The following is a 25663-nucleotide window of genomic DNA, read 5'->3' as shown; positions in this document are numbered from 1 at the left end:
GCAGGACTGCTCCAACTCTAGTTTGTTACATATTTAATAGTTGAAAAATATTTTACTCTTTGTCTTTCTATTTCTATGTCCACTGTGTGGGAGATATTCTGATACAGAGAATTAATATGGGATTCCCCTCTGTATGCTGTGAATACCATTGGTTAATAAAGGACTGCTTTGAGCCTATAGCAGAGCAGGGCAGAAAGAGCTAGGTGGGGAAAACTAAAGTGAATGCTGGGAGAAAGAAGGGTGGAGTAAGAGAGAAGCCATGTAGCCCCGCCAGAGACAGATGCCTGAACTTTACCTGGTAAGCCACAGCCACATGGTGATACGCAGATTAATGGAGATAGGTTAAATTAATATGTAAGAGTTATGCAATAAGAAGCTAGAGCTAATGGGCCAATCAGTGCTTTAAATAATAAAGTTTCTGTGTGATTATTTCAGGGCTAAGCAGCTGGGAACCAACAAGTGGCTTCCTCACAACAGAGAGTTAAGACCAGAACAGAAGACAAGGACTATCCCAGTCAAAGGGAAATAAATATGAGTGATCAAGATCAACAGCTTGCTTAGTGAATGCCAGGCACCGTGTGCACATATTCATAGCATCCTAAATTGTGTTGGGTTAGGGGAAGGTAAGCACAAGAAAGGGATGGAAAGAGCCTCTGTGTGCCATGGACTTTGCACTTCTTAATAAAGGCTTGGATTTTTCAAAGTGGAACATTGGAAAACCCACAAAGCTGTAGCTAATGTAATATGTACCTTCTTGGGGTATCTGTTTGTTCAACTGGGGGCTGTGGTGAAAATAAAATGCTACTGATGATGATCTAAAATTTGTGGTTATACAAAACCACAATGTGTCTACTAAAGGGTGGACTATAAATTTCACACCATTGTAAAAAATAAAATTGAAAACATACATAGAGTTGTTCTTGTGACTCTACACACAGGGGATGGCAGGAGAGTCCTCACCAGCATGGCACAATGGCACATTAAAATGAATACGGGAAGCAGGCAGACTGCCTGCAAAAATGGTCCAGGCAGAACTGAGGTGCCTTCCTGACGACGGAGGGAAAGGTAGGAAGAAATCAAAACCACAGCCAGCTCTCTGGCATGTGCCACTTTACCTAGAAAGGTTTATTTTAAGGGCCAGAGATCTCGAAGTACCTAACTGGGAGTCTAGGCAAGCCAGTAAATGGTGGGCACTCAGTGACAGAGCTGTGCTATTGAAGGAATCACTAGATAACACTGGTAGTTGAGAAGTTAGGGAAGCAAAAAGGCTTAATCTGACAGCAACCCCTGGTTTTATTTGAAACACCTACATATTTTGAAAATGTGAGTCCATTGTTATTCATCCCAGGATTTTAATCAGTGATGCACTGGGAACTCACATTTCCATATGCAGCTAATATGGAAGTAGGTACATGAAAATATTATCTATAATGTTAATCCCACTAGCTACACTGATAGGAGTGTATTACTTTCATAAACTTAATATTTAATTCAGGAATCATTAAACTTTAATTGTAATATTTTAGTTGACACAGGTTTTACACATTTTGGAGTACCATGTAATGTTTCAACACACACATATACTGTGTAATATTTAAATAGGGTAAATTTATCTCTTTGGGTATTTCATTTCTTGTGATGAAAACATTCAAAATAGTTTCTTCTAGGTTCTTAAACTATACCACAAATGGCAAATAAAGATAGAAGGGAAAGAAAGCCACTGACTTACTAAGACCACTCTCATATGTCACTTGTGAGACTGTAGCCCATACATATTTTAAAAACATTCAGAACCTGTCAGAACAGTCAAGATCAAAAACACTGATGACAGCTTATGCTAGAGAGGATATGGAATAAGTAGAATACTCCTCCATTGCTGGCTGGGAGTGCAAACTTGTACAGCCACTTTGGAAATCAACATGGTGATTTCTCAGAAAATTAGGAAACAATCTACCTCAAGACCTAGCAATACCAAAAGGATGCTCAATCATAACACAAGGACATGTGCTCAGCTATGTTCATAGAAGCATTATTTGTAATAGTCAGAACCTGTAACCAACTAGATTCCCCTTAACTATTCCTGTAGGCCCAAAAGGCCAAAGGTCAGAGAATTTGAGACTTGTTTCTATTTCCTTCAAGGTTCAGACAAAGGTCCCACCTAGATGTAAATTAGAGAGTTCTGCTTATTCAAGGCTGTTGTAAACAGTTGTGGCTAGTTGCCAGCCCTTGTGCTCCTAGAATATGGAAGTAGTTTGCTCCTACCTAAAAGAAAAGTCTAAGGATTCAACTCAATTCCAGTTCCTTTTATGGAAATAACTTGGGATTAGAAAGTTTGTCTACAACATATTTGGTCTAGAGCAGAGTCTAGGGGGTGGGCGTGAAGAATGTAGCCCAGGACTTTCAATTGGTATATTAGTGCAGTCTTTGTCTAACTCCTAACTTTTGGGGTCAGTGTTATATTAAGCAGTTAGAAAGTAAATGCGGGCAAATTTTCAGTACTCGTGGAAATTCTTCCTGATACTATCTTATATGTTTTTGCATTTTATTATTTTCATTTGTGTCTTCATATTCTTTACTATATTTCTAAATCCCACGCCTCCACTCTAGAGAAAGGTATTTTTGTCAAGGCTGGCCCCCAACAACTACTCAGTGGTAAAAATGATATCTTGAAATTTGTTGGCAAGTGGGTAGATCTAGAAAAAAACATGTTGAGTAATCCAAACCCAGAAAGACAAGAATAATATGGGCTCACTCATAAGTGACTTTTAGTTATAAAGCAAAGAAAAACCAGACTACAGTCCACAACCCCAGAGAACCTAAACAACAAAGAGGACCCTAAGAAAGACGTATGGATCTACACAGGAAGGAGAAAAAGACAAGAACTCCTGAGTAAATTGGGAGTGTGGGGGTTACATGGGAAGGTAGAAGGGGAGAGGGGAGAGGAAGGAAGGGGAGCAGAGAAAAATGTACAGTGCAATAAAAACAATAAAAATTAAAAAAAACCTAAAATGGAAAACTCCCTTCAATATGCATTTATTTAATCTATGCTAATATACAAATTTTAGTTCTAAAAAGCTTTGTCCCATGAAGACAGTTCAAAAACACAGACAAAGGTCATAGATAAGTACCCAACATAACAGTTTGATCATAGTAACAAGGTCATTCACAGAAGAAGGGCACGCACATAGGAGAATGTGGCTGTCTCAGGTGGTCAAGTGCAGATGACAATAATAGCAGTTTGAATTTGAGGCCTCTACTTGACACAAGGCATTTAGTATGTTTGGTTATGAACACGCCTTTTGTTTGTATAAACTACAGTATATGTCATTACTTAATACGTGATGAGCATTGCTCTCCACGGAGGAAGTAAGAACTTTTATTCTCAGGCAAATCTCGTTGTCTTGAGGTTTCCAAATATTCATTTTAAAGACAATATAGTAAGGTAGGAAAAGAAAAACCAAACTCAATTTGTTTTCTATATTTTTTTAGTTAATAATCCAAGTGCTGTATGTAAGTGGTGTTTTGTAAGCCCTACAGAATATATTAACTATTAAAAATTAGCAAATACATGTGAGTTACGCATAAATGTGCTCTGAACCTAAAGCTAAGATTAGAGATATTATGGACAGAAATGCTGTTTACTCCCCATTGATATGATACAGTACTGGACACAGTATGTGTACTTGTGTGAATGGCATGTGTGCCCTATAAAAACCCACATAGTATCCTCTATACCATATGGGTTTACCTCTGTACCTACAGAGGTATACACTGATATGTTGGTAATGTTAAAACACTGTAAGAATTGAAAAGATTTGAGCATGCATTTGTTTCATGTTGCTTATAGCAGCAACAGTTGGATAGCGAGAAGCAGGTACTGTCAAATGAGTCTATAGCCAACCCTGAGTGTCCCTGAGAAGCTCACATGCAGGACTCTGGGATTCAAGACATTAGCCCCAAGGTCCATCTAAGAAATGGAATTATAGCCAAGCCCACGCTGCTTGTTACTTCCCTTTTACAGATCCTATGGTGTCTGAAAGGAACGCTGAGATCCTGGCACACGTGCTATGTAGTAGAGAAGGCAGTTTTCCTTTTTCCACTGTTGTGAAAGCGGAGTGTATAAGAAGCCAATGGGAAAAATGTGGTAGTAAATATTCACTTCAAACACAACCTTACACAGGTGCCCTTTAGCGAATGCAAGGCAATCCTCTGTGTATGTGAGTGAGTGTCTTCAAACACAAAGAAAATGTCAGCACTTAGATATCATTTATACGCGCAACGTATGGAATCTTCATTTCATAACCAGACTCCTAGGGCTGTGCACGTGTCCACGGTTACCTTGTTGAAGAACTAACTTGGAAGGTTCAATTTGCTTTTGCTGTTTGCTTTTCAAATAAGGCTGAGTGCTGTTATAATCAGTGAGGTGAAACGTAGATTTGCTTCATGTTTGTTTTATGAAATAATATAACTCAATCCACAGCAATACTAATCTCTTTATTCTGCAAGAGAGCTCAAAGAATTACAATAACTTTGATGACTTCTCAACCTGTGGCCTCATTTTATAATCATGCTCGAAGGAAGACTTTTCCTTGTTTCTAATAGGCGCTCACAATGTAGAAAAGTAATTCAAACTTAATAAACATGGGCATTAAAATTAAAAGGCTCTGACTTACTTCTGCCTGTGATATTGTCTGTATTATATGTGATTCTAAACCATCAGCCTTAATTAAAGTTTGCCACACATGAAAATACAGCCTGATAAGGTATTGGTCAACTCAGATATTGTCTGAATGTGAAAGATGTTATATCCAAATTTGTGCTAAAAATTACCCACATTCCAGGACTATTCAGGAGAAAACAGAAAATAGGGTCCTAGTGACACTGGCCCCTTGTCCTTTCTCATCTGTATGAACTTGAACATCTTTTTACAGTATACTGGTTTTAAGCTGGAAGTTTCAACTGATGGTTTCATGTGAAACCATCTTTCATGTGAAGATGGTGATAAAAATTCTTTAGTTACCATCTGGCAGAAAGCATATGCTTAATTATGTTTTTTTTGATTGTTAGATTAGCTGAAGCATTGCGGGGCAAACAAAGACTTTCACATTGTGTTTCAGATCTCTAGTCTCACTCATCCTTCTCTGTCCACTGGATTCATGGTGGTTGAGGGACTCCTCTGGTGATGTAAAGATCTAGAAACTAGGAACCAGGACTTGGGAAGTCCTGTTGTAGAGAACCAGGCTCTCTTTTCAGTACCCACATGGTGGTCCATGATCATACAGAACTCCAGGTTCAGGGCATTGGGTACCTCTTCTGATCTCTGCGGGCTCTTGTGCACATGTGATACACACACATACACTCAGGTTTACACACAGAGCATAAAATAAAATAAATTAATACTGAATAAAATCACCAGAACTTCTCTCAAGACAAAATATAACTATGTGATGTGGGCCTGAAATTTAGAACTCAAAAGTTTGAAGCAGGAGAATTAGGAATTTGAAGCTAGACTTCACCATTAACTAAATTGAGAGCCCGTCTCACTAAACAACAGACAATTATAGGTGCATATGGCTGGATCGCAGGACAGAAAATCAAGAGCAGAAACTGCATGCAGAATGAGGCCCTGGAACTCTGGTGGGAGAGATGGACTTCTAAGGGAGGTGGATGTTGTGGGCTGCTTCTCAGGGAATGGTGCTTGGTTCCCCTTGGATCAATGATAGAGAGAATCGGAAAGGGACTCTAGGGATGGATGAAGGATCCCACAAGCAAAGGCATGAAGTATGGAAAGCCCACACCTTCCTTTGAGTATTGTTGGCCTGAGGGTCTGTGTTTCCCATGCCTAGAGAGGCAGGATCGTGATTGTGTTCACAGAACGTTCAAAACCAGAGAGATTTGAAGCCAATTTGGGGGTATTTGGTCAATATGGTGAATGACCAATAATCAAGCAGAAGGACACATAAATCATGTATTGTCTGACACTTTGCAATGACTGCAGAGACAAAGAACTTACCATCAGAGGCAGAGCCTCCCTAGAGACAGAATACTGTTTAGGACCAAAGAACTGTAGTTGAAGGAAGGAGAAATTGTGTTACACAGCCTGGAAGGAAAAGGTTTATATATGACGTCACTAGACTAGTCTTTAGGATTTAAGCTGACAATTAAGAAAATGGTGGGCATGGAAAGCCATTAATGGGCACCCCCTCAAAACCAACTCCATCTGGACACACGAACATATTACCTTTAATGTTCAAGTAATAAGAGTGTTTTCACGTTTCATCTAGATCAGGGTTCAAGTCAGAGTTGTCCATAGCCTAACTCCTACTAAGGGAGTTTCCTAAAAGCTGATTTTGCTGTCTTAGGCGGTGAATTAAAACTATTTTGGATATTTTACGGCTGTGAAAGGTGATTGACAGGTGGAGAGAAAGAGGTTGGTGACATCCGACCTCCAGTGAACTAATAGTTCTGAGCATTGGACTCTTCATGGTTTCTACCCTGTATTCACCCTGCTCTCAATCCACTGGAACACACAGATATTCTTCCTTATGGCTTCTGGATTCATGGTACTTTTTAAATCTGCTCCTTTCATCACTGGCTTTCAAACTCTTGGACAGGCGGTCCTCAGTATCAGAGTCTGTAGTTATCCTCGGACTTCTGCACAGGCAAGGCCCTAGCTCTTTGTTTAGCCATTTCCCTCATGTTGAATGGACACACTCGTGCACTGGTTATGAAGGGAGGCAGAGTGGTAGGTTGTGGGTTAAAGAACATGCCAAATTTTGGCTTGGGATATGGCTCAGTGTTTAAGGAGATTGCTATACAAGTGGGGGGACTAGAGTTCAGATCCCCAGAACCCACAAAAATGTCAAATGGGCATTGTTACCCATCAATATTCCCAGAACATGGAAGGTGGACCTAGGGGATCACTGGAGCCAGACTAGCTGTATCACAGGCTTTGAGATCAATGAGAGACCTTGCCTCAAATAATAAAGTAGAGAGTAACCAATGACTCACAAGGTCAGCTTCAAACTACTACATAGGTGCATACACTTGCATGCACATGGAACTCCATACATGTTCCATAAATGTCAAAAATTCACACACACATGTGCATATGGGAAGAATTTGAAATTTATACCAAGTATGAGTTTTAAACTTTACATACTTATAATTAACGTAGACAACAGCTATATTTTTTATTTTAACTGTATTTTTTTTATTTTATACCCTTTTTGTCCCCTCCTTAGAAATACTTACTGTATCAGAATTTATACTAGTGTCAAAAGAAATGAACAAAAAAACCAACATCTGCTGGAATGGGAGAGAACAGTCCTGTCACTGCTTGGTGGCCCCAGCTTCCTTTAAATCCCCTTTGGACAGACAGAAGAGTGGGAAAGGGGCTAAACTCCTCATAAGTTGCTCTGTACAGACAGCTCTGGGCCTCCAGAATCCTCCTTTATTCCAGCATCCAATATTTACCGAGGCCCCACTAAGAGACAGATGAAGTTCTGTTTTCACCTAAAAAAGCATTTAGTGCTCTACACGGTACACGGGGGAGATTTTTCTCTGAGGCAACTGTGCGAATAAGCTGTTCAGAAGCATGACTGGTATCTAGTAAATGCTAATCCTGGGGGAGGGGTGCGCGCGAGCGTGCATGCATGTTTAAGGGAATTCTGCATACTTTATAACTATTATTTAACTGTGAGAGAAATATGATAAACTTAAATTCTCACAAATATTCTGTATGTACCCAGCACCAAGAATGACATCTTGCAAAATGGCCACCCAGAGCAAGGGTTTCCTTTTGTTCTGTATAAGTATGGCCAAGGGAAGATAATTCACACGCTAAATGCTCATCTTAGTTGTAGGCACTGGCTACAGCGCTTCACCTTACAGGTAACACGTACATAGACATTTGGCCTCTCCTTCCCTTTCCACTTTTAATCTCAGTTCAAATGAATTTCAAAATTCCTCTTGCTTCCATCCTACAATGATCACAGGGAGAGTACTTAATTCAGACATGTGTATATTACTTCTCCTTGATCTTGCAAGGTGGGGAGCATACAGGGTTTCAATTAGCATAGCTCAATTATAAACACCCGAAGGTCCAAACTACTGGTTAAAATGTTCCTTGTATTATAACAAGATGTGTTATATTACTAAATTTTAGTTATTTCTGACTCTTCTACTAGCCCTGTCTTTTGAGATTCAATGGCAATCCTACAAAAATCAAAACACATCGGAAGAACAACAAAAACCAGCTCCCTCGGAGGAGGAGGCAGAGGCAAACATATCTTGCTTAGGAGTTCGATAGGGAACAGTATATTTCTTGGAGGCTTTCCCTTTAAATTATTTCTGGTGAAGGCTGGATTTTGGTCCTGCTTCTGACTTGCTGAGGGCTATTTATGATTTATGTCAACCTTGGCTGGCTCTAAGGAGGAAAAATGAACAGTGAGAATAAAGAAGCCTAGTCCTCAGTGGTCCCCTGACAGGAAGCACCCTAGCTCTTAGGAGATAGGTACAATGTTTATATTCGATATTTTTCCTTTTTCCCCTTAAAAAATAAAATTAAAATCATATATCTTTTTAATTAGAGAACAAGTGCCATCATTTTTTACAGAGAAATGTCAAACTGTGAATCTTTTCGTGCAGACTGGTCCTCTGAGATGTTCTGAAGCACAGTGGGGGGATTTTAAAACCAGTCAAATATTTTTTCTTGGGGAAAGCAGTGATAGGTCATGGTGAGGAGTGGGTGCCATTAACGTTTTATAGAAATCCCTAATACACCAGAGTCACCATAATGTTGCCACATGGTCTAAAACATCCCCGAAGAAACAGTCACTGTCCATCCTGGCTCTAGGGGAAACTGGTAATCTATCCATTTTAATGATCTGCATGTTTAAAATATTCTATATGTGCGTTCATAAAATAGTCAGACAAGTTCTGTTCTATTGGGTCAATAATTCATGTACTAAAATCTCTCTATATGTACATAATCAGCTCTGGGTCTGAGTCAGTCCTAAGTCAGTCTATAAATACATGACTGAATCCTTGCATGGTCTGCATTGGGGCAAGCAGCAGGCGCAGAATGCAGTCGGTAGCATGGGGATGTCGCTGCTGTGCTCCTCTCAGCAGCTGTGTGTCTGTTGGCTTCCTCCTGCCTTGTTTTTGTAAAGTCAAGAGAAAAAAAATTACTACACAGGACACTGTTAGACAGTTTCGCGGTAAGACGTGGGTACACAGAGGTGTAGATACAGCCTCAGGATAGCTTGGGTGTCAGCCTTACAAACTGTGCTCTGCCCCGTTTCCAACATCACCCAGGTAGAAGTCTCTCTCTCAACTGGTTTCCCGCCTGAATTCTTTGCTCCTCCCCTGCCATGCCCACCCCACTGCCAGAGTGCTGTGGCCAGGGTCAGCAGGTGGCCCTGTTCTGCTCCAGCAACCCCACCTCAGAGGCAAAGGCCAAGGCCACTCCAGACAGCACCTTCTCAGTTACTGCACCTCCTCCCACTCAGGCGTGGCCTTCAGCTGGAGCAATGACCTCATTAGGTTCCTGTTTCTTAAGGGCCCTACTCTATGCCTTGTGGTGGTTTGAGTGAGAAATGTTCCCTATGGTCTTGGTGTGGGCATTTAAATGCCCAGTCTCCAGCTGGTGCCACTGTTTGGGGAGGCTTCGGATGTGTGGCCATGCTGGAAGAAGTGTGTCACTTGGGTCGGGCTTTGAGAGTCGAAGGAATTCTGTCACTCCCAGACTACTCTGTTTCTCAGTTCCAGCCTACAGTTTAGGATGTGAGCTTAGACCACCACCCTTCGCTACAGCCGCCATGGCCTCACCCCACTGTCAGGGGCTCTTATCCCTCTGTATTCATATACTCCAGCAAGCCCTGTCTTCTCTAAGTTGCCTTGGTCATGGTATTTTATTTCATGGCAATATAAGAGCAGCTAATACAAGGCTGCTTGGGCCTTTGACTTGCATTCCCCTCTTTCTGGAAAGTTCCTCCCATGTGACTCCATCTCTCCATTTCCCTGGGTAACTCATGAGAGAAAAAAATTCTCTGATCACTATGATAAGGTAGGAACAACCTGCCCCAATCCCATAATTCCTCCTCCTCAGTTGACCCACTCTCACGGTTCTCCACTCCTGTTCTCCTCCTTCACTAGAATGCATGTTCCTGGTCCACATCTCTTCCCTAGAAATGAAGCTACATGGGGAAAGGAAGACAGGAGCATTACCAAGTTTATCCTTAGCTGTGCTGAGCACCTTGGCACAGACGAATGTGTGAAAGTACATAAAAGTGTGTATGTGTGTGCGGGCTTCGTGCCTTTTAGAGTACCAGGGTGATAGGTATGCCTTTTTAGAAAGAAAAGGACCAACACTCTCTCCTTCTGAGCTGGAGCCTCCTTGTTGACCACAGGATCTATTTCCTGTACTTGGCAAATGCTGCTCATTCCTGATGCTCACATTCATCTCACTCTTGGATGTATAGGGTGATGATGAAAGCCCAGAGGAATTTAGTTCATCTGAGTCACAGAAACACCCCACTAGTCAGCTGTCAGGTCCAACAGTAACTGTGCAAAAGATGCAGGCAGGGTTAGCATTTCTAGATCTCCCCTCTGCAAGTTGAGTTCAGGACAGTCTCTGATGATGGCAGTGGTTGGACTAGATTTTATAATCGACTTAATGTGTCACCGGGGCTGCCGTGAGCAACTCCCGTGTGCTACCATAGCAAACTGAAGAGCTCTGGGTAGAACAATTGTTTTCTATTAAATTAGGTGACCTCCTTCAGGCATTTGCTTGTGTCTCCTCCTGACCATTAACGATGTGTGGTGTTCTCATGTGTGTGTGTTCTCATAGCTGAGGACTGTCATAGCAAATGTTTGGATTCCCTCTTTAAATTCATAAGAACATTCTTGGTGTGTTTGTTCTGTTTTACCTTTCTGAGACAGGATTTCTCTGTGCAGCCCTGGCTATTCTAGAACTCACTGTGTAGACCAGGATGGCCTTGAACCCAGACACCTGCCTACTTCTGCCTTCCAAATTCTGGGATTAAAGGTATATGCATACCACCATCACCAGGCACGAGAACATTCTTTATTTCTATCATTCAAAAAGGTACATTTAGCAACAAAAATCACAGTAGACAGCAAAATAATGATACTGGTGTGATTAGTTGAGATTACAGACTACAGAGAGCTTATCTGAACATGTAACGATGTCACCGTCTTGATGGTGGCATCCTACTAAAGATACTGACTAAAATGAGGGAATGATTCAGCCCCAGTATGCCGTACAGAATTGGAAGGAAATCTGTCTGCATCATGGTATTTCAATGACATATTGATTAATTAACATACTCTTTGCTGTTAATATGCTCAGCTTCTTCCCAGGCCTACCTAAAACATTGGTCACTTTAATAACGCTATAAGACACAAACTCCAGAAAAAGTTGAAGTCATGTAGGCGATTCCACCTCCTAAGCCCAATATACATTAACTGAAAAAGAATTTATGCTAAATTCTTTGAATAGGTGAGTCATTTTTGTCACTTATGATGATTGGATAAAATGTCATGGATGTCTTAGCGTGTGTCTATATGTGAACAAGTTTCTAAAATTGTTTCTAAGGGACAGCAGAAGATAAAAATTTAACACAAACAGCAATGACAAAAGTCAGATACTAGGTGTCAGTGCACATCTCTGCAAAGCCCAGGTGCAGGAAAGTAATGACTTCCATAGCCACTGCTGATGACTTTTGCGGAGGGAAGATTTCAAATAAACGCCTGTTTGCTTTGGGTGAGCTTCGCTGAGTTGGCCTTATTTGATTTCAGATCCTCCTAAGGGAAGAGATTTCAGGATTTCCTGCTTGTAAAATGGAAAGAACACTTTGCTGAACTTGTATGACATCATCTGAGGCGGTAAAGGGCAGATAAGCGTGGGTGCTTTGCCTGTTTGCCAGCCTCTTCTCGTCCTTAATCTACTGCATTTCCAAATGTCAAAGTACACCAAAGCCAAGATTTAGAGGCTGCAGAAGTAAAGAAATGCCAAGAGAAGCCCTCCTGCTTTTGTGATATGTGTTAACAATCTTCAGATGGGCTTTCCAAAGTGTTACAAGCTGTACATGGATGGCCTAATGATCCATGTGAGGATGCTTAATGGCCTAACCAGTGCTGAACAGACTCTGTCTCTGTTCCTAATGCAATCATGAAACTGCCCTTCCTCATTCACACCTGAATCACAACACAGAGAACATAGGTTTGAGAAAGGGAATATAATGAAGTTAAATTAAATGCATTTAACCAATTAACACCAGACTACAGAAGGAAAACAACAATTTTCTTTCTAAACCCCAAAAAGTCACTTATGCTAAAAGGGGTAAATGTAGCTGCCATAACACACACACACACACACACACACACACACACACACACACACACACGATATACCCACAATTGTGTGTGTGCACACACACACACATATATATATATAATATATATGTATGTATGTATATATAAAGTTGTAAGCCAATTGTTTTCAAGCTGATGCCACTACACAAATATTCTACAATACACTTAAAATACTACAAATAAATAGCTAATGCCAAACTATTTGAAAGATCTTATTCTAGGCATACAGTAGACATGTTCTTTCTGAGACTAAATGGATTTCTTTGTGATGCCAAACCCCTCAACCGCAGCATACTGAAGAATCATGAAAGAAGATGGTCTTACCTCGTACTCGAAGTCTTCTGCTCTCTCTGCCTCAGCCGGCAAGCTGGGGATGTACTCATTGTCTTCATAAAATCCGTGCTCCATTGGGTGGAGAGAGTGGCAGCTGTGGGGAAGGCAGCGGCAAGATAGCCATGGATCCCAAGGATTGCTTCCATGATTCAAATGGAGTTTGGAATGCCACCTTAGCCTTTCCAGCTCTGGAGTAAGATCTGTTTATGGCTAAAGTGATTCTGCCTTCAATAGAAGCCCTTGCTTTTCTCTCTCCCCATTGGTAAAGCTCATCAATGCCCTATATCTGGAGGCTAGTGGAAAGGCTCTGGGCTCTAGTTCCATTTTGTAAAGACACCAATGTGAATTTTCCCACGGTTCGTGGTGCTTCACGGACCACCTGACTTGCTTCCATTGCCCCGAGCGTGACAATCACTGCATAGGCATGTTGCATTTAAAATTGCTGCCTACCATCGTGCAAGGCCACAGGTGCAATCTGGCTGTTCATTGGCGTTTTCAAAAGCACACATTTTTCAGATGATAACATATACCCACATTGCTGTCTGTTTCTCAGGACTCTACCTCACGTTCTCTCTCATGGCCCAACCCTCCTCTTTGATAAAAGGCATGCACAAAAATAATAAATACATTCTTGGTGACAGCTCTCTGCTATTGTGTACATTGTCCAGTAAGTTCAATTAGCATACACTAGCTCTGCTTTGTCTAAATGGTGAGCCCTTTGTTGATGTCCTCTTACAGGATCAGATTAAATTCTCACCTGCATCTTCTTACTACTTCTATGGCTGCTGTTCTGCTAAAGCTAAGCCATGTGAGACCAGATAGCAAAACCGGTACAAGGGAGCATCCTGACTGCTTATCTGTTGGGTGGATACATCCCCCCCTGCTCTGCAAACAGGAGAAAATGACAGCTCTTTTTCTGGGGCATTGATGTGCTCCCTTTGCTCTTCAGCTGGTAAGAAAGGAACACTGCCATAAGGAAGACCTTAATCATTTCACAAACATTTCCTGAGTGCCCACCAAATGCCAGGCTCTGGGCCAAGGGCTGGAAACATGCTCATGCACAGAATCTAATTCTTGCCCTAATGAATGAGGACGGCAGCAGAGTGGCAATTTTAATATAAGGATATAATTAAAAGCAAAATATGGATACTGCGGGGTCACATGGTGAGGACAGAGATGGTGGAGCAAAGTGAAGAACTACAGGACTTGGGAGAAGTATCTGTCCACACCACTTAAGGGATGCCAGCCTCCATCCAAAGCAGATGTCAGACTCTGGAATTTCCTTGCTGTGTGGTCTTAGCCAAGCACCTTCACACGTGTCTCCTCGTCTGCAACATCGGGAAGGTAATAATACAGGTACTTTGTCCCAAGGCCGCCACGAGGACTCAATAGAGCAGCGATGTAAAACACTTGGAATATTACCTAAAACGTGTTCAAGTCCGGTAATAAAAGCTAACTTTCTACTCATTCTAGAAAGCATGAATTTCATTTGTTTGTTTATTGTTCATTCTCTCTGTAGAATAGAAATACTAGGGGCCACTGGCTTTACAGCTGTCCACGGTTTCATTTTTTTGTACCTGGTACAAAAGTTACTGAATATGTAGTGGGGAAATGAAGACAAACAGTCGGACGGACGGGGACACACACACACACACACACACACACACACCACAGGCTGTGCCTTCTTGCAAGCTGAAGTCTCGAGACAGTTTCAAAAACTTGCTTGGACATTAGAATTGCCTCGGGGAATGTTTGAAAAATTGTTGTGGCTCAAGTTTACTCTAAAATGTCTTGATTAATTGGGCAGAGGCAAGACTGGGGCTCCTACGAGTGTTCCTTCGAGTGTTCCTTAGTGTTCCCAGGCGAGCCGGCTGTGTGCCTGTGACTCACTGAAACAGGCAATGGAAGTAACTAATGGGCTGGGACCAGACACAATAATGTGGGTGTTTTACAAACTAGAAGCTGGGATAGAAAGCAGTGAAAATGCAGCCTGAAGGGACCATTGCTCTTAGGAAGCAACTCTGGGCAATGTGTGAAAATTACTTAACACAGAGAACAAAATGTGTGGGACAAAAACCAGACAGGTGACATTATTTAAATAAAACACCCCGCCTTTAAATTTTGTAAAATTGGGAGGAAAATTCATTTAATTGCTGCTGATTTCAGTGTTGTGTTTATTTACTCTGTGAAAAGCAAGACTCCTTGTTTGCATCTCAATACATCTGGTAATTGGTTTCTTTAGAGAATTGTAGTTGAATTAAATCAATTTCCTAGATTCTTTTGTAAAGAAAGGAAAAGCGAGGGAGAGAGAGGTGACTCTCGGAGGAGAACACGGTGCCAGCATGTCACTTTCACCTGAGCCTTAATGAGGCTTTCTGGCAGCTTTGGTGAGAAAAGTTATTTCCCTGACTCCAACTCTGAGCCTTGAGGGGTAGAGAGAGCAAGGCTAGCGAGGCAGGGCTGGGCTTCTCACTGTGCCTCGGGAAGTCTGATTCCAGGGCACAGCTAACTGTGTGACCAGGGAGGAGAGCGGCAGGGATAGTTGAGAACTGACTGAGAGCACACACACAGAAGGGAGATTATTTCCAAACAGAGCTGGGCATCTGTCCCTGGAACTGTCAACTTCTGGGGGACCTGGCTCTTTCCAATGCCTGCTTTAGACGGCAAATGACCAACAAATAAGGCGTTAGGAGAAAGGAGAGAAGGAGAGATAGATACCTGTCTGAAAGCAGAAAGGGACAGGTGTCTGGCACTGGAGGAGTGAGGGGTCGAAGTTTGGCCAGGGCCATGATGTGTTCAAACGTGATGTCCGTTTGTGTGCTGGCATTCATGAGCTGGACTTCCGGGACCATGCCGTATGTCGGTCGGCTGAGGGGAGTCCGTCTTAACACCTGCACCACGATGGGCTCCTTGGCGGTTCGGAAAGCTTCCACTGCCTCTTCATGGGTGGCCTTTGACAGATCCTTGCCATTGACCTATGAAGACACAAGGGCAGTGTGCGTTAACTTAGAGTAAAAAATAGAAGGCTTCCAGGACAGACTGACCAGCGCTCATATGAATTATTTGAAGGATTATTTAATCAGACATCAACATTTGCTGAACTATCTGCCAACATAAGGAATCAACAAACTGGGAAGGAGAAAACCACTTTTACAGTTTTATGAAGTATCTTGAGCTGATTAATAAAATACCATCAGAATTGTTAATAAAGTTTTAATGATTTAACACTACATCAGAAAATGAAAAGTTTCTACGTCGGTCAAAATCTTCAGCTTGGTAGAAACAGTGCATATATAGGCATACAACACTTAAAAAATACCAATCTTTTGCGATATTTTTAGTAGTTAACTGAAAACCTTCTGAAATTTACCTTTTCAGGATATTGTACAATTTTATTATATTTATGCTATTCAAAACCATGTTATCCAATGCATGCATCATATAAAACCATCATAATTCAGCATGGCCCATCAGTCAACCGTATCAACATCATGGAGAAGACCGTGAACCTGCAGAGTTTCTAAATCTATGTCAGACCTGCCGAGGCTGAGTTAGCATTTTGATAAGATCCCAGATGACTTGGACATGCTTAAAAGGAACACTATTCTAAATCCCTTAGAGAGAGGATGCCACACCCCTTCCGCATCCTCATCCATTTCTGCACTTTACTCATCAAGGTAGCTTCAGACACAAAAGATGGGGGAGGGTGCCATTCCTTCTCCCTTATTATCTGCCAACAGTTGCAGACAATTTGCATTTCGTGGGACTTGTCCGTATCTGTCTTCTAAAGGCCAGGGATGTCCCTCAGTGTTTGTAGAACCCACACTTTCTGCACACTTCTCCTCTTTCCCAAACTGCTCTTCAATGGTGTCACACTATTGCCCTCAAATAGGTCCTGATAACATAACCTGTCAGGGGAGGGTCTTCTAATAGACAGCTCTAGAATGCAGAACTATGTGAAATTCATCAATCTTGGCTTTTGCAAATATGAAGAGATATTTAGCAGCAACATAGTGCCCCAAACATCCTAAATGGGGTCAATCCTAGACATCAATCTAAGCCACTGATTTGTTGGTGAAGCAGTGATATCTGCCATGAGCCGACAAACTCTTAAAGAGCCCCGCGTCTCTAACGAGGGAAGGAAATCATGTTGGCTATGTAACAATTGCTTACATTCAAACGAGCACATTCTCTCTCCCCGAGTAGACAAAGAAAGTGTGTCTGCTCAGAGCAAGTGTGGGGTAATGGGTTGATGATACGGTGCTAGGTGAAGGCATCATGTCATATAGAGACAAGTTTAATGACCTAGGAGAGCTAATTTGCTCAATGGACCCTGAAAGAGTTAATGTTCCCTCAAAAAATGAGCAATTAAGTTTCCACACCAGCAAAACACACGTCCCAGTTCCATTGTTGGATCACTAGGGAAACTCAGATGGCGATCTGATTGGCACTTAGTGAAATGCACACATTCACCAGCCCGCGCGTTCACATTCTGATTCTTGTCTCTGTGCACTGAACTTGGAGAAAAATCCTAAGATTTCACTGACAGCAGCTTGGCATGTTTAACTTGGTCATAAGGGTGTGTAGACATAGGACACTTAGGTAAACAGCTGTTCATTCTTTGAGCTTGTTCTGGGTGACTGTGCCCCAGGACTAGGGCTGCCACCATCTCCCTGAGGATAGACAGAGAATCATAAACAGAGGCCAGGATGCAGGAATACAACCCCAGCTCTGTGACGAACATTGTCATCCTCCGTGTAGCCCAGTATGGCCAGTATTTATGAGTTTCAGACTATGAGAATGAGCAAGCAGCAATGAGAAGTTTCGAGGGTCAGAATGGAGGTGAGAAATGCCGACTCATTTCCCCAAGTCTTTTATCTTTAAATTTAGCGAACTCTTCCCTGCTGTGTTCTACTCTACTTCTCTCTGAAAGAACTCCTATGTCTTTTTACCGATTTACCCTCTCCTGGAACTGTGTTGCTTTGCCACCTTGCTGACAGTCTGGCATCAAAAACAACCTCTCCCTGACAGTGACAGGGTGAAGTACTACACCCCTTGGAAGGTGCTTCAAACAATATCTAAGGAAAGGGGAAATGTGTTGCCAGGTTTGCCTCGGTCACACATTAGAATCTACTGGTGCATAAAGTGTGTCTGCCAGCAAGCAATAGACAGACAATGCCATTAATCTAGTGTTTCCCTAAGGTGGCTCGATGTCTTGACTGGGTTAACTTAATTTTTATGTTCAGTATTCATATTTGTTTTAGTGACCTTCAAAGCAAAAACAACTTTAAAAATCGAGTTTCCAGAGACGGTGGAGTGCGCCAGGTAAGGTTGGAGAGTAGGAACCCTGCTGCTGAACCTTGTGAAAGAAAACAAGTTTAAAACACACTAAGGTTTTTGCTCTGCAGAAAGACAATGTCTATAGATGGCTGACTGGAGCTAGTGGAAGTCTCTGTGGAGAAACAGGCAGAAAGACTGAAGACCGGAGCTTTGCTGGAAGCCCACTCCAACTGGTACCACATCACCCTGCCTAGAAAGCTGCCCTGGAGAGAACAGTGCATGGGAAAAATAAATGCTGTTCCTCATATACTCCAGATCTGCAGAACCAGAGGAGGTCACGGTAGAAGACGGGGACCCAGGGAGCTACCAGTACCACACAGAGCCTGCTAGAGACAGAAGGATCTGAGACGTTCACCCTTCAACTCAGGGCAGCTCTACTAGCACGGCAACTTCTCTTGATTTCTTACGCCTTTCTACTCTTGCATACATGTGTCGTGTCGGTTTTGTTCTTGTTTGTGTATTTCTTGGGATTTTGAGGCCACTGTCTGTGACTCCCCACCCAGTTCACGCTAAGGCCTTTCAGTTCGTCTCATCAACCCCCACACCTACGTCCCTCTTCTCTGTTGTTTTCTAGTCCTTGTATCCTCCCCTTGCACTTCCCATTGGTGACCTACCACAGAGTATCCCGACTTTCCCCTCCGTGTACTTCACAAAGTTGACTCAAGATTTAATTCTTCTCCTTACCCACCCTACTTTCTCCATACTTGTAATCGTATTAACTAAAATCTGAATACACTCCATTTTCTCCCTGGTTAGGTAGCTTCCTACAGTTCCTGAGGTTGAGAAGGCCATGTTATTCATTGACTAGTATGATATTTGAAGAGTAGTGATGTTACTTGGGATTGTTCTCTCTCTTAATATAGTACTTAGGGGATAATCCAGAGCTTGCACTGGGCACTCTGAGCTCCTGAAGTGAGGCATTATTTTCTGAACAACACATTCAAGTCTACTACACCCAAGTATTATTTTACAATTGCAAATACTTCACTGAAATAAATGTAGTTAATAAAAACTAAAGCAAGCAATGGCATAACATGTGTAAGCCCCCTAAAACCTAACAAAGTATAACTTCTTTAAAAAGCTATTAGTGTGACTAGATGAAAGCCCAGAGAACTCAAAGTAGTGATTACAGGAATGTTCAAAGAGACTAACAAAGAGCTTAATGAGATAAGAAAGGCGATGGATGATATGAAAGAGGAATTCAACAAAAAGGGAGATACTGGAGAAGACTGAGTTTGAAATGCTGGCCAAAAAAAGCACAGTGAGGCAAATTAAAAAAAAAAAACCTCCAAAATCTCATTAACAGAATACATTAAAGAGAAGACAGATTATTGGAGCTTGAATGGTGGAGGAGGAACTAAAGCATCTAACCAGGACAAAGATATAATAATAATAATAGTAGTAGTAGTATAGTAGTAATAGTAATAATAGTAGTAGTAACAACAACAACAACAACAGCAATAATAATAATAAGTCTCCAGTAAGCATGCCCATATACAAGTAACACTCTGAAAATAACAAACCCGAGTTTATTAGTCATAGAAGTATAATCTTGTTTTAAGGGCATAGAAGACATTTTCAAATGAATCATAACAGATCATTTCCCAGAGTGAACAAAAGAGGTGCCAATCCAAATATAAAAGACTTTAAGGGAACAGACAATAAAAACCAAAACATAATCTTCTACCATTATATGATATTGGCTTCCAGAGCTCAAGTGGATGACAAGTATGTGTATGGGCAGCATATGGACTCAGTGAGGAAAAACAGAGGAGAAGACATGAAGTCATGAAGGAGATATGTAATGGGGATTCCAGCAAAATCGGATGGTGGCAAGGGGGAGTAGATATGATAAAAATACTCCTCATGCATGTACAAAACTCTCTAAAACTAAATATTATATTAAAATGAGTTTCCATAAGCATTCCTTGTGTACCTATGCGTTAAGGTTAATTCTGACAATTTTAGTCTGTACAATAAAATCTGCAGAAACATAAGATTCACTGAAAAGCATTTTAGGATGCAAAAATACCCACTAGTTCTCATGGCAGCACTCAGTGTATACCAATACCATTAACATTTATGCAGAAGATCATTTGCTGTTTAGTCTATGACCTGTACACTTATTCATTTGCAATCGTGGCATTTATATGCAAATTTAATTCTTTGCTTTAAGGACAGTCAAATATAATCTTTCAAAAGGACAGTCAATGTAATCTCAAATATCTTACTTCCCCATTGGGCAGTGCTCTTTTCTGTCAGCCACCGTATGGCTGACCTCTATTTTCATAAGTCATTTAATATCTCTCAAAGTAAGGAGGTCTCTGACCTTTAAAGGCTCTGATGCCCCACGTGCGCTCCTAGAAAATGTGAGCATTACTAATACTAAACAGTTTTTTCACTTCACTTGAAGTTCATCAACATATTGTTAGCCTTCCAAAAGGTCACCATTTTATAAATTATGGCTTTCACAACAGAAAAAAAATAGATGAATTAGGATTTTTTTTTTTCTGGCAGTTGCCTTGCTCAGTTATCTGCAGGTAGGGCTAGAAGGAACAATATCGGAAGAATATCTACCCTTCTGTGAGAAAACTGTGCAGCAAATCAATAAATAATTAGTTATAAGAACCAGATTTTCAAGTAGTGAAATTTGAAACCATCAGGGGTTTGGTGTTTCATGGGCCCTTATGGTTCTGCTCCTTCATTGTCGTACCTGCTTCCTCTTCCCTTCCAGATCCTTCTATGGTTCAGTCTTAAACATGATTTTGTATGGACAGCACACAGGGCTTATTTGCTTTGTAATTTAGGACAGGGAAGTATAGAAGCCCTCTAGAAAAGGTACCTACCTGAGTAGAAAGCTAACCCTGATGACTCAGTGTCAATAAGGTAATCTTTCATTGCAAGAAACAGGAAAGCTGATTTGGGGGAAAACAAAAGGGGCAGAGAGACTTAGAAGCAGAGCTGCTGAAAAGCTGTGTTGTTAAAATCTGCCAAATCACGGACCAGAGTTTGAAGTCCTCATGCGAAATAGTTTCTTGAAGGGTTACAGTTGGAATCAATCATCCTGTAGGAAAGGGGACTTCCATGAAGGGATTTGGGGATGGGATGAGTGAGAAATCAAGCGCCGTAAAGAAAACTGTAAAAATGCACATCACTATAATAACTGGAATTTGGTAAGGGCATCTCAAGCATGCTATGGTGCTGTTTCAATGAAGCAATTACAGCGCAACCGCAAACATCGGCTTAGTTGACATTGGGAACAGGCTGGCCATCTCAGAGGGCGAGAACTGTGACCTGGACAGGTATGTAAGCCACTTGATTCAAGGTAGGTGGGAAAGCAGACATGTGGTGACAAAACAAGGTACCAAATAGATCAAGGCAAAGAAGAGGAGGGGAGAGGCCAAGAACAAAGCTCCAAGACAAATAGAGGCATGGGGCTAGCTGCATGCACACTAAATAGGAAAATGGGGCTATCCTCAGGCAGACTTGACAGTTGAACGGGGAGATGTTCATACAGAGGGCTATCTCCAGGTGGGCTAGATACTGGCACACGGTTATGCTCACACAGACTAAATAGTGGGGATGTGCTCATTAGGACTAAACTGGGGGCTGGATGCAAGTGAAGATTCCTAACTGAATCAAGTGTGCGTTCTGATCACCCGATGAACATGTGTGATGGGACACGATGTCTGATTACATGAAGTTCTTCCCCCAATCAGTTCTACATAGAAAAATAGTTCTGCGATTTATATATCTGAGTGATGGCTTGTGATAAACACAGAAGTTTTTTGATGTATGGAAAATAGGTGTCATGTTTTCGAAAGTAATTACTTTTTCATTATATTGGTGGTTCAATTTTAAGTGGATAAAAATTCACTTTTCAGCAGTCAGTGCAAACGATGTGTGAATTCGTTTGTTGTGGCAGATGGACTAATTAATCCCCAGCAACCTGTGAATGTAAGTAAAGAAGGCAGCTTTTCATATGTAAACCATATTATGGTAATGTTTGACAAAGCTTCTGCTTGATGGGATCATCTACACTCTCGGAACAACTACACTCACTGAACAAACCGGTCACTCATTCTGACACTTCCCAGGGGCCAAATGCCTCCACTTGGATATGAGCTGCTTCTCTTTGATTGTATTTCCTCCACAGCCAAGCCCATTCACAAGTCTCTTGATACCAAGAAAACAACTGGCTCCCTACTTCTGAGTTCAAAGAAGTCACCAATGAGTGATCAGTTCTAGAATTAGCTATCTGGAACTGACGAGAGTTTCAACACCTCCATGCCTCTTAAGAAAAATACAGCGTTCTAAGCATCTTTGTCTTCCAAGAGAGAATAAAGGTAAGAATATTTAATAAGCGGCACACGGTGGCAAACTGCTTGATGCTCGCACTTGGAAGGCAGAGGCAGGAGGCTCTCTGTAAGTTTGAGACAAACCTGGTCTATGTAACAAGTTCCAAGACAGCCAGGGCTTATTGGGAGACCCTGTTTCAAAATTAAAAGAAAAAAAAACCCTTAATAAAGGAAGTATAAATATCAGTGACTCTGTACCGCTATGACCCAATTTTGGACTGAAAATATGAATGGCTGGAGTATTATAATTATGATTGGACATGATGCTTCACTTACTTTGCTTAACTTTAAGTTTTTATAAAAACAAATTATCAGTAAGAAAACAACTTGTGCTGGGTAGGTATATATTCATTATTCATGTCACTTTGTATGTAAAATCATAGATCGCATTGACCTCCACATCCGTTGTGTTCCGTGTCCTCCACAGACAGTCCAGTGGTCAGATTTTGGGAGGATTATACAGTAAATATCCATGTGACAAAATGAGCAGGCCCAAAAAAATGATCAGGCTCATCCAAAGGTGGACCTTAAGCTTGTTTTGTCCTGTCTGGACAATGAGGGAGAGGTGGCTTCATTTTCTTCTGTATGAGTCTGCCACACATTCCCCAGAGCTCTGAAACCCCCAGGATTTAGGCATGTGGTTGGCCCAGATAATGCAAACTCCTGGCACTGGACTCTCCTGATCTGTTCACTGATTCTGTGCAGAAAAGAGTAATGGTGTTGTGTGCACAGATCCTCTATCAAGTCAGCTGGTGCTGGCCTCTTGTATGTCTGTGTGTGTGTTGCATGCTCTGGACTTGTATAATACCCCAGTAATGACCATTGCTTAGGTTATAACTTGTGACATTTTTGCATCCTCTCCTGCTAAGTGCTTTGTATGGTACTATGGTGGTTTGAATGATCCTCATAGGCTCATGTATTTGAATGCTTGGTCATTTGGGAGTGGTGCCACTTGACAGGGATTGGGAGGTGTGGCCGTATTGGAGGAGGCATATCCTTTTGGAGTAGGTGTGGCCTTGTTAGAGGAAGTATGTCAAGGGTTTTGGGGTTGCAAAAGTCCAAGTCAGACCCAGCGGCACTCTTTTTTCTTGCTGCCTGTCAATCCTGAGGTAGAACTCTCCGCTCCTTCTCTAGCGTCATGTCTGCCTGTGTGCCACCATGCTGCCTGCCATGATGAGAATTGACTAAACCTCCAAAACTGTGAGCCAGCTCCTATTAAACGCTTCCTTTGTAAGAGTTGCCGTGGTCATGGGGTCTCGTCACAGCAATAGAACACTGACTAAGACAGACACCATACACATCAACAACTAACAAAACTGGTTAGGTTAAACTTATATGCGATCCTATTGAAGACTTCCATTCAATCTAGAGAGGCTTTCACAAAATTATGACTCAGGGGGCTGAAGCAGGAAGGTATCAGGTTCTAGAGAGGTGTATGCTACCTATTAAGACCCAGTCTCGAAATCGCAAAATGGGGGGGGGGGGTCACAACACCATACAATGGTCCAGTCTGCTGCTCTGTGATCTACCCATGGTTCGCTCTGATAGAATTTCTCAGACATAAGCAATGTTCACTTTTCCTTTCATTTTCAGATGTAAAGAATCTGCTGTGATCTTTTCAAAACTGTTCATGTTATGAATGTTCATAAGCATGCTTAAAAAACTTCTTGGGGCTGCACCTTTCACAAATGCTGTTTCCTCTGTTGCCTTACATTTGAATAAATCATTTCTTCTGTCTTTTTTTTCCCAGTTGCTGAGTTAAATGCAGCCACTTTGGGATTTAACACATTTTGAGCCCTTTCCTTGGCCTCTGCAAGCATCCCACGTTCTCTATGTGGCTTTCTCACCAATGATAAGAAGACATTCTTTTTCCCGTGTAGCTTTCAGATTGCCAGTGCATGCTATGTTTTGCTCACATCCCTGGTTCACCTTCCAGATCTATGCATAAGAAAGACTTTTGTCTGAGTAACTTCCATTCCTTCTCTGAGTTTATCTGATAATATGGCGCACATGATAAAAATGGATTGCACTTTCAAAGTTGTAAGTAGATACTGAAAGAACTCACTACACAAAGCCAAATGCATCCAACAACCTATGTGTTAACTAGATTAAATCTTTTCTCACATATATATTTTAGTAATATATACTAAAGTACCATGGTATAGCCAATAAACAGATACAGGCATCCTTTTTCAATTAAAAATCAAACAGATAAAGACTTCCCTTTATTGCTCTTTCCTAGATTTTTTCCTCTCATTTGCTAACCATCTCTTCATTTTTCCCTACCATTAAATCTTCTTCCACTTAATTATTTGTGCCTAGTGGTTCTGTCCAGAACTCTGATCAATATAAGTACCCCTGTAGACTGGCCATAACTGTACATCAGTTATGTACAGTGATGATTCTTGCAGCATCAGCACTTCAGAAGCTGAGGCCAAAGCACGATTATGACTTTGTGCCTAACCTGGGTTACACAATGAGACTTTGTCACAAAACAAAACCACAAGAAACAAATGAACAAACAAAAAACTTTGTGCTTTGGAAGATTCTCAATTTAAACAATAACAGCAAAGAAAGGCAGAGAAAGCTGCAGTGTGTATCTATGTGACTTAACCCCACTGTTAAAATTACTTATGGCTGACTGGGCAGTGGTGGGGCACGCCTTTAATCCCAGCACTCAGGAGGTGGAGACAGGTGGATATCTGTGAGTTTGAAGCTAGCCTGGTCTACAGAGCTAGTTCCAGGACAGCCAGGGCTACACAGAGATACCATGTCTTGAAAAAAAAATTACGTGTGGCCAAAATGCAGCCACATTGAAGTCATAACTTCAAGGGAAGCTAGTATGTAACTTTTGTTGAGATGATATAGCAGTTTTGAAGTTGATGTGCAGTTATTTTGTAGAATATTCCTCCATTTGGTTTTATCTAGTGTTTCCTTTGATTGGATTCAGATTATGTATCCTTAGCAAAAATACTTCAGGAATCACCTTGTATTCTTCTCAGTTCCTCCCTTTAGGAGCTAAGTTATGCCTGTTTACTATGGTAATAAACCCTTATGATGTGATGGAGGAAATCTAAAGCCAATGTTAACTAATGTCAAAATTTCAGGAATGTAAGTAGATGATTGTGGTGGTACACACCTTTAATCCCAATGCCTGGGAGGCAGAGCAGACAGGTCTCTGTGAGTTTAAGATGTGGTAGCATACGCCTTTTAGCCCAGCACTGGGGAGGCAG

The 25663-nt window shown here is 41.5% G+C and overlaps 1 protein-coding gene across 2 annotated transcripts in view; it reads right to left on the bottom strand.

Annotated features, from left to right (window-relative positions):
- Positions 1-25663, bottom strand: part of Pdzrn4 (PDZ domain containing ring finger 4) — a 362449-nt gene that overhangs the window by 71280 nt on the left and 265506 nt on the right. For both annotated transcript variants that reach the window (XM_048444799.3, XM_048444801.3), the window contains 2 exons: positions 15451-15707; positions 12724-12826 (listed from right to left, as the gene is read on the bottom strand). In XM_048444799.3, coding sequence (XP_048300756.3) covers positions 12724-12826; positions 15451-15707 — 360 coding nt within the window. The remainder of the gene's footprint in view (positions 1-12723; positions 12827-15450; positions 15708-25663) is intronic.

The sequence above is a fragment of the Myodes glareolus genome, chromosome 19 (genome assembly GCF_982192425.1).
Source record: "Myodes glareolus chromosome 19, mMyoGla1.1, whole genome shotgun sequence".
NCBI lineage: Eukaryota > Metazoa > Chordata > Mammalia > Rodentia > Cricetidae > Myodes > Myodes glareolus.
Note: the sequence above shows the minus strand (reverse complement) of the source record. Positions and strands in the feature narration are given on the sequence as shown.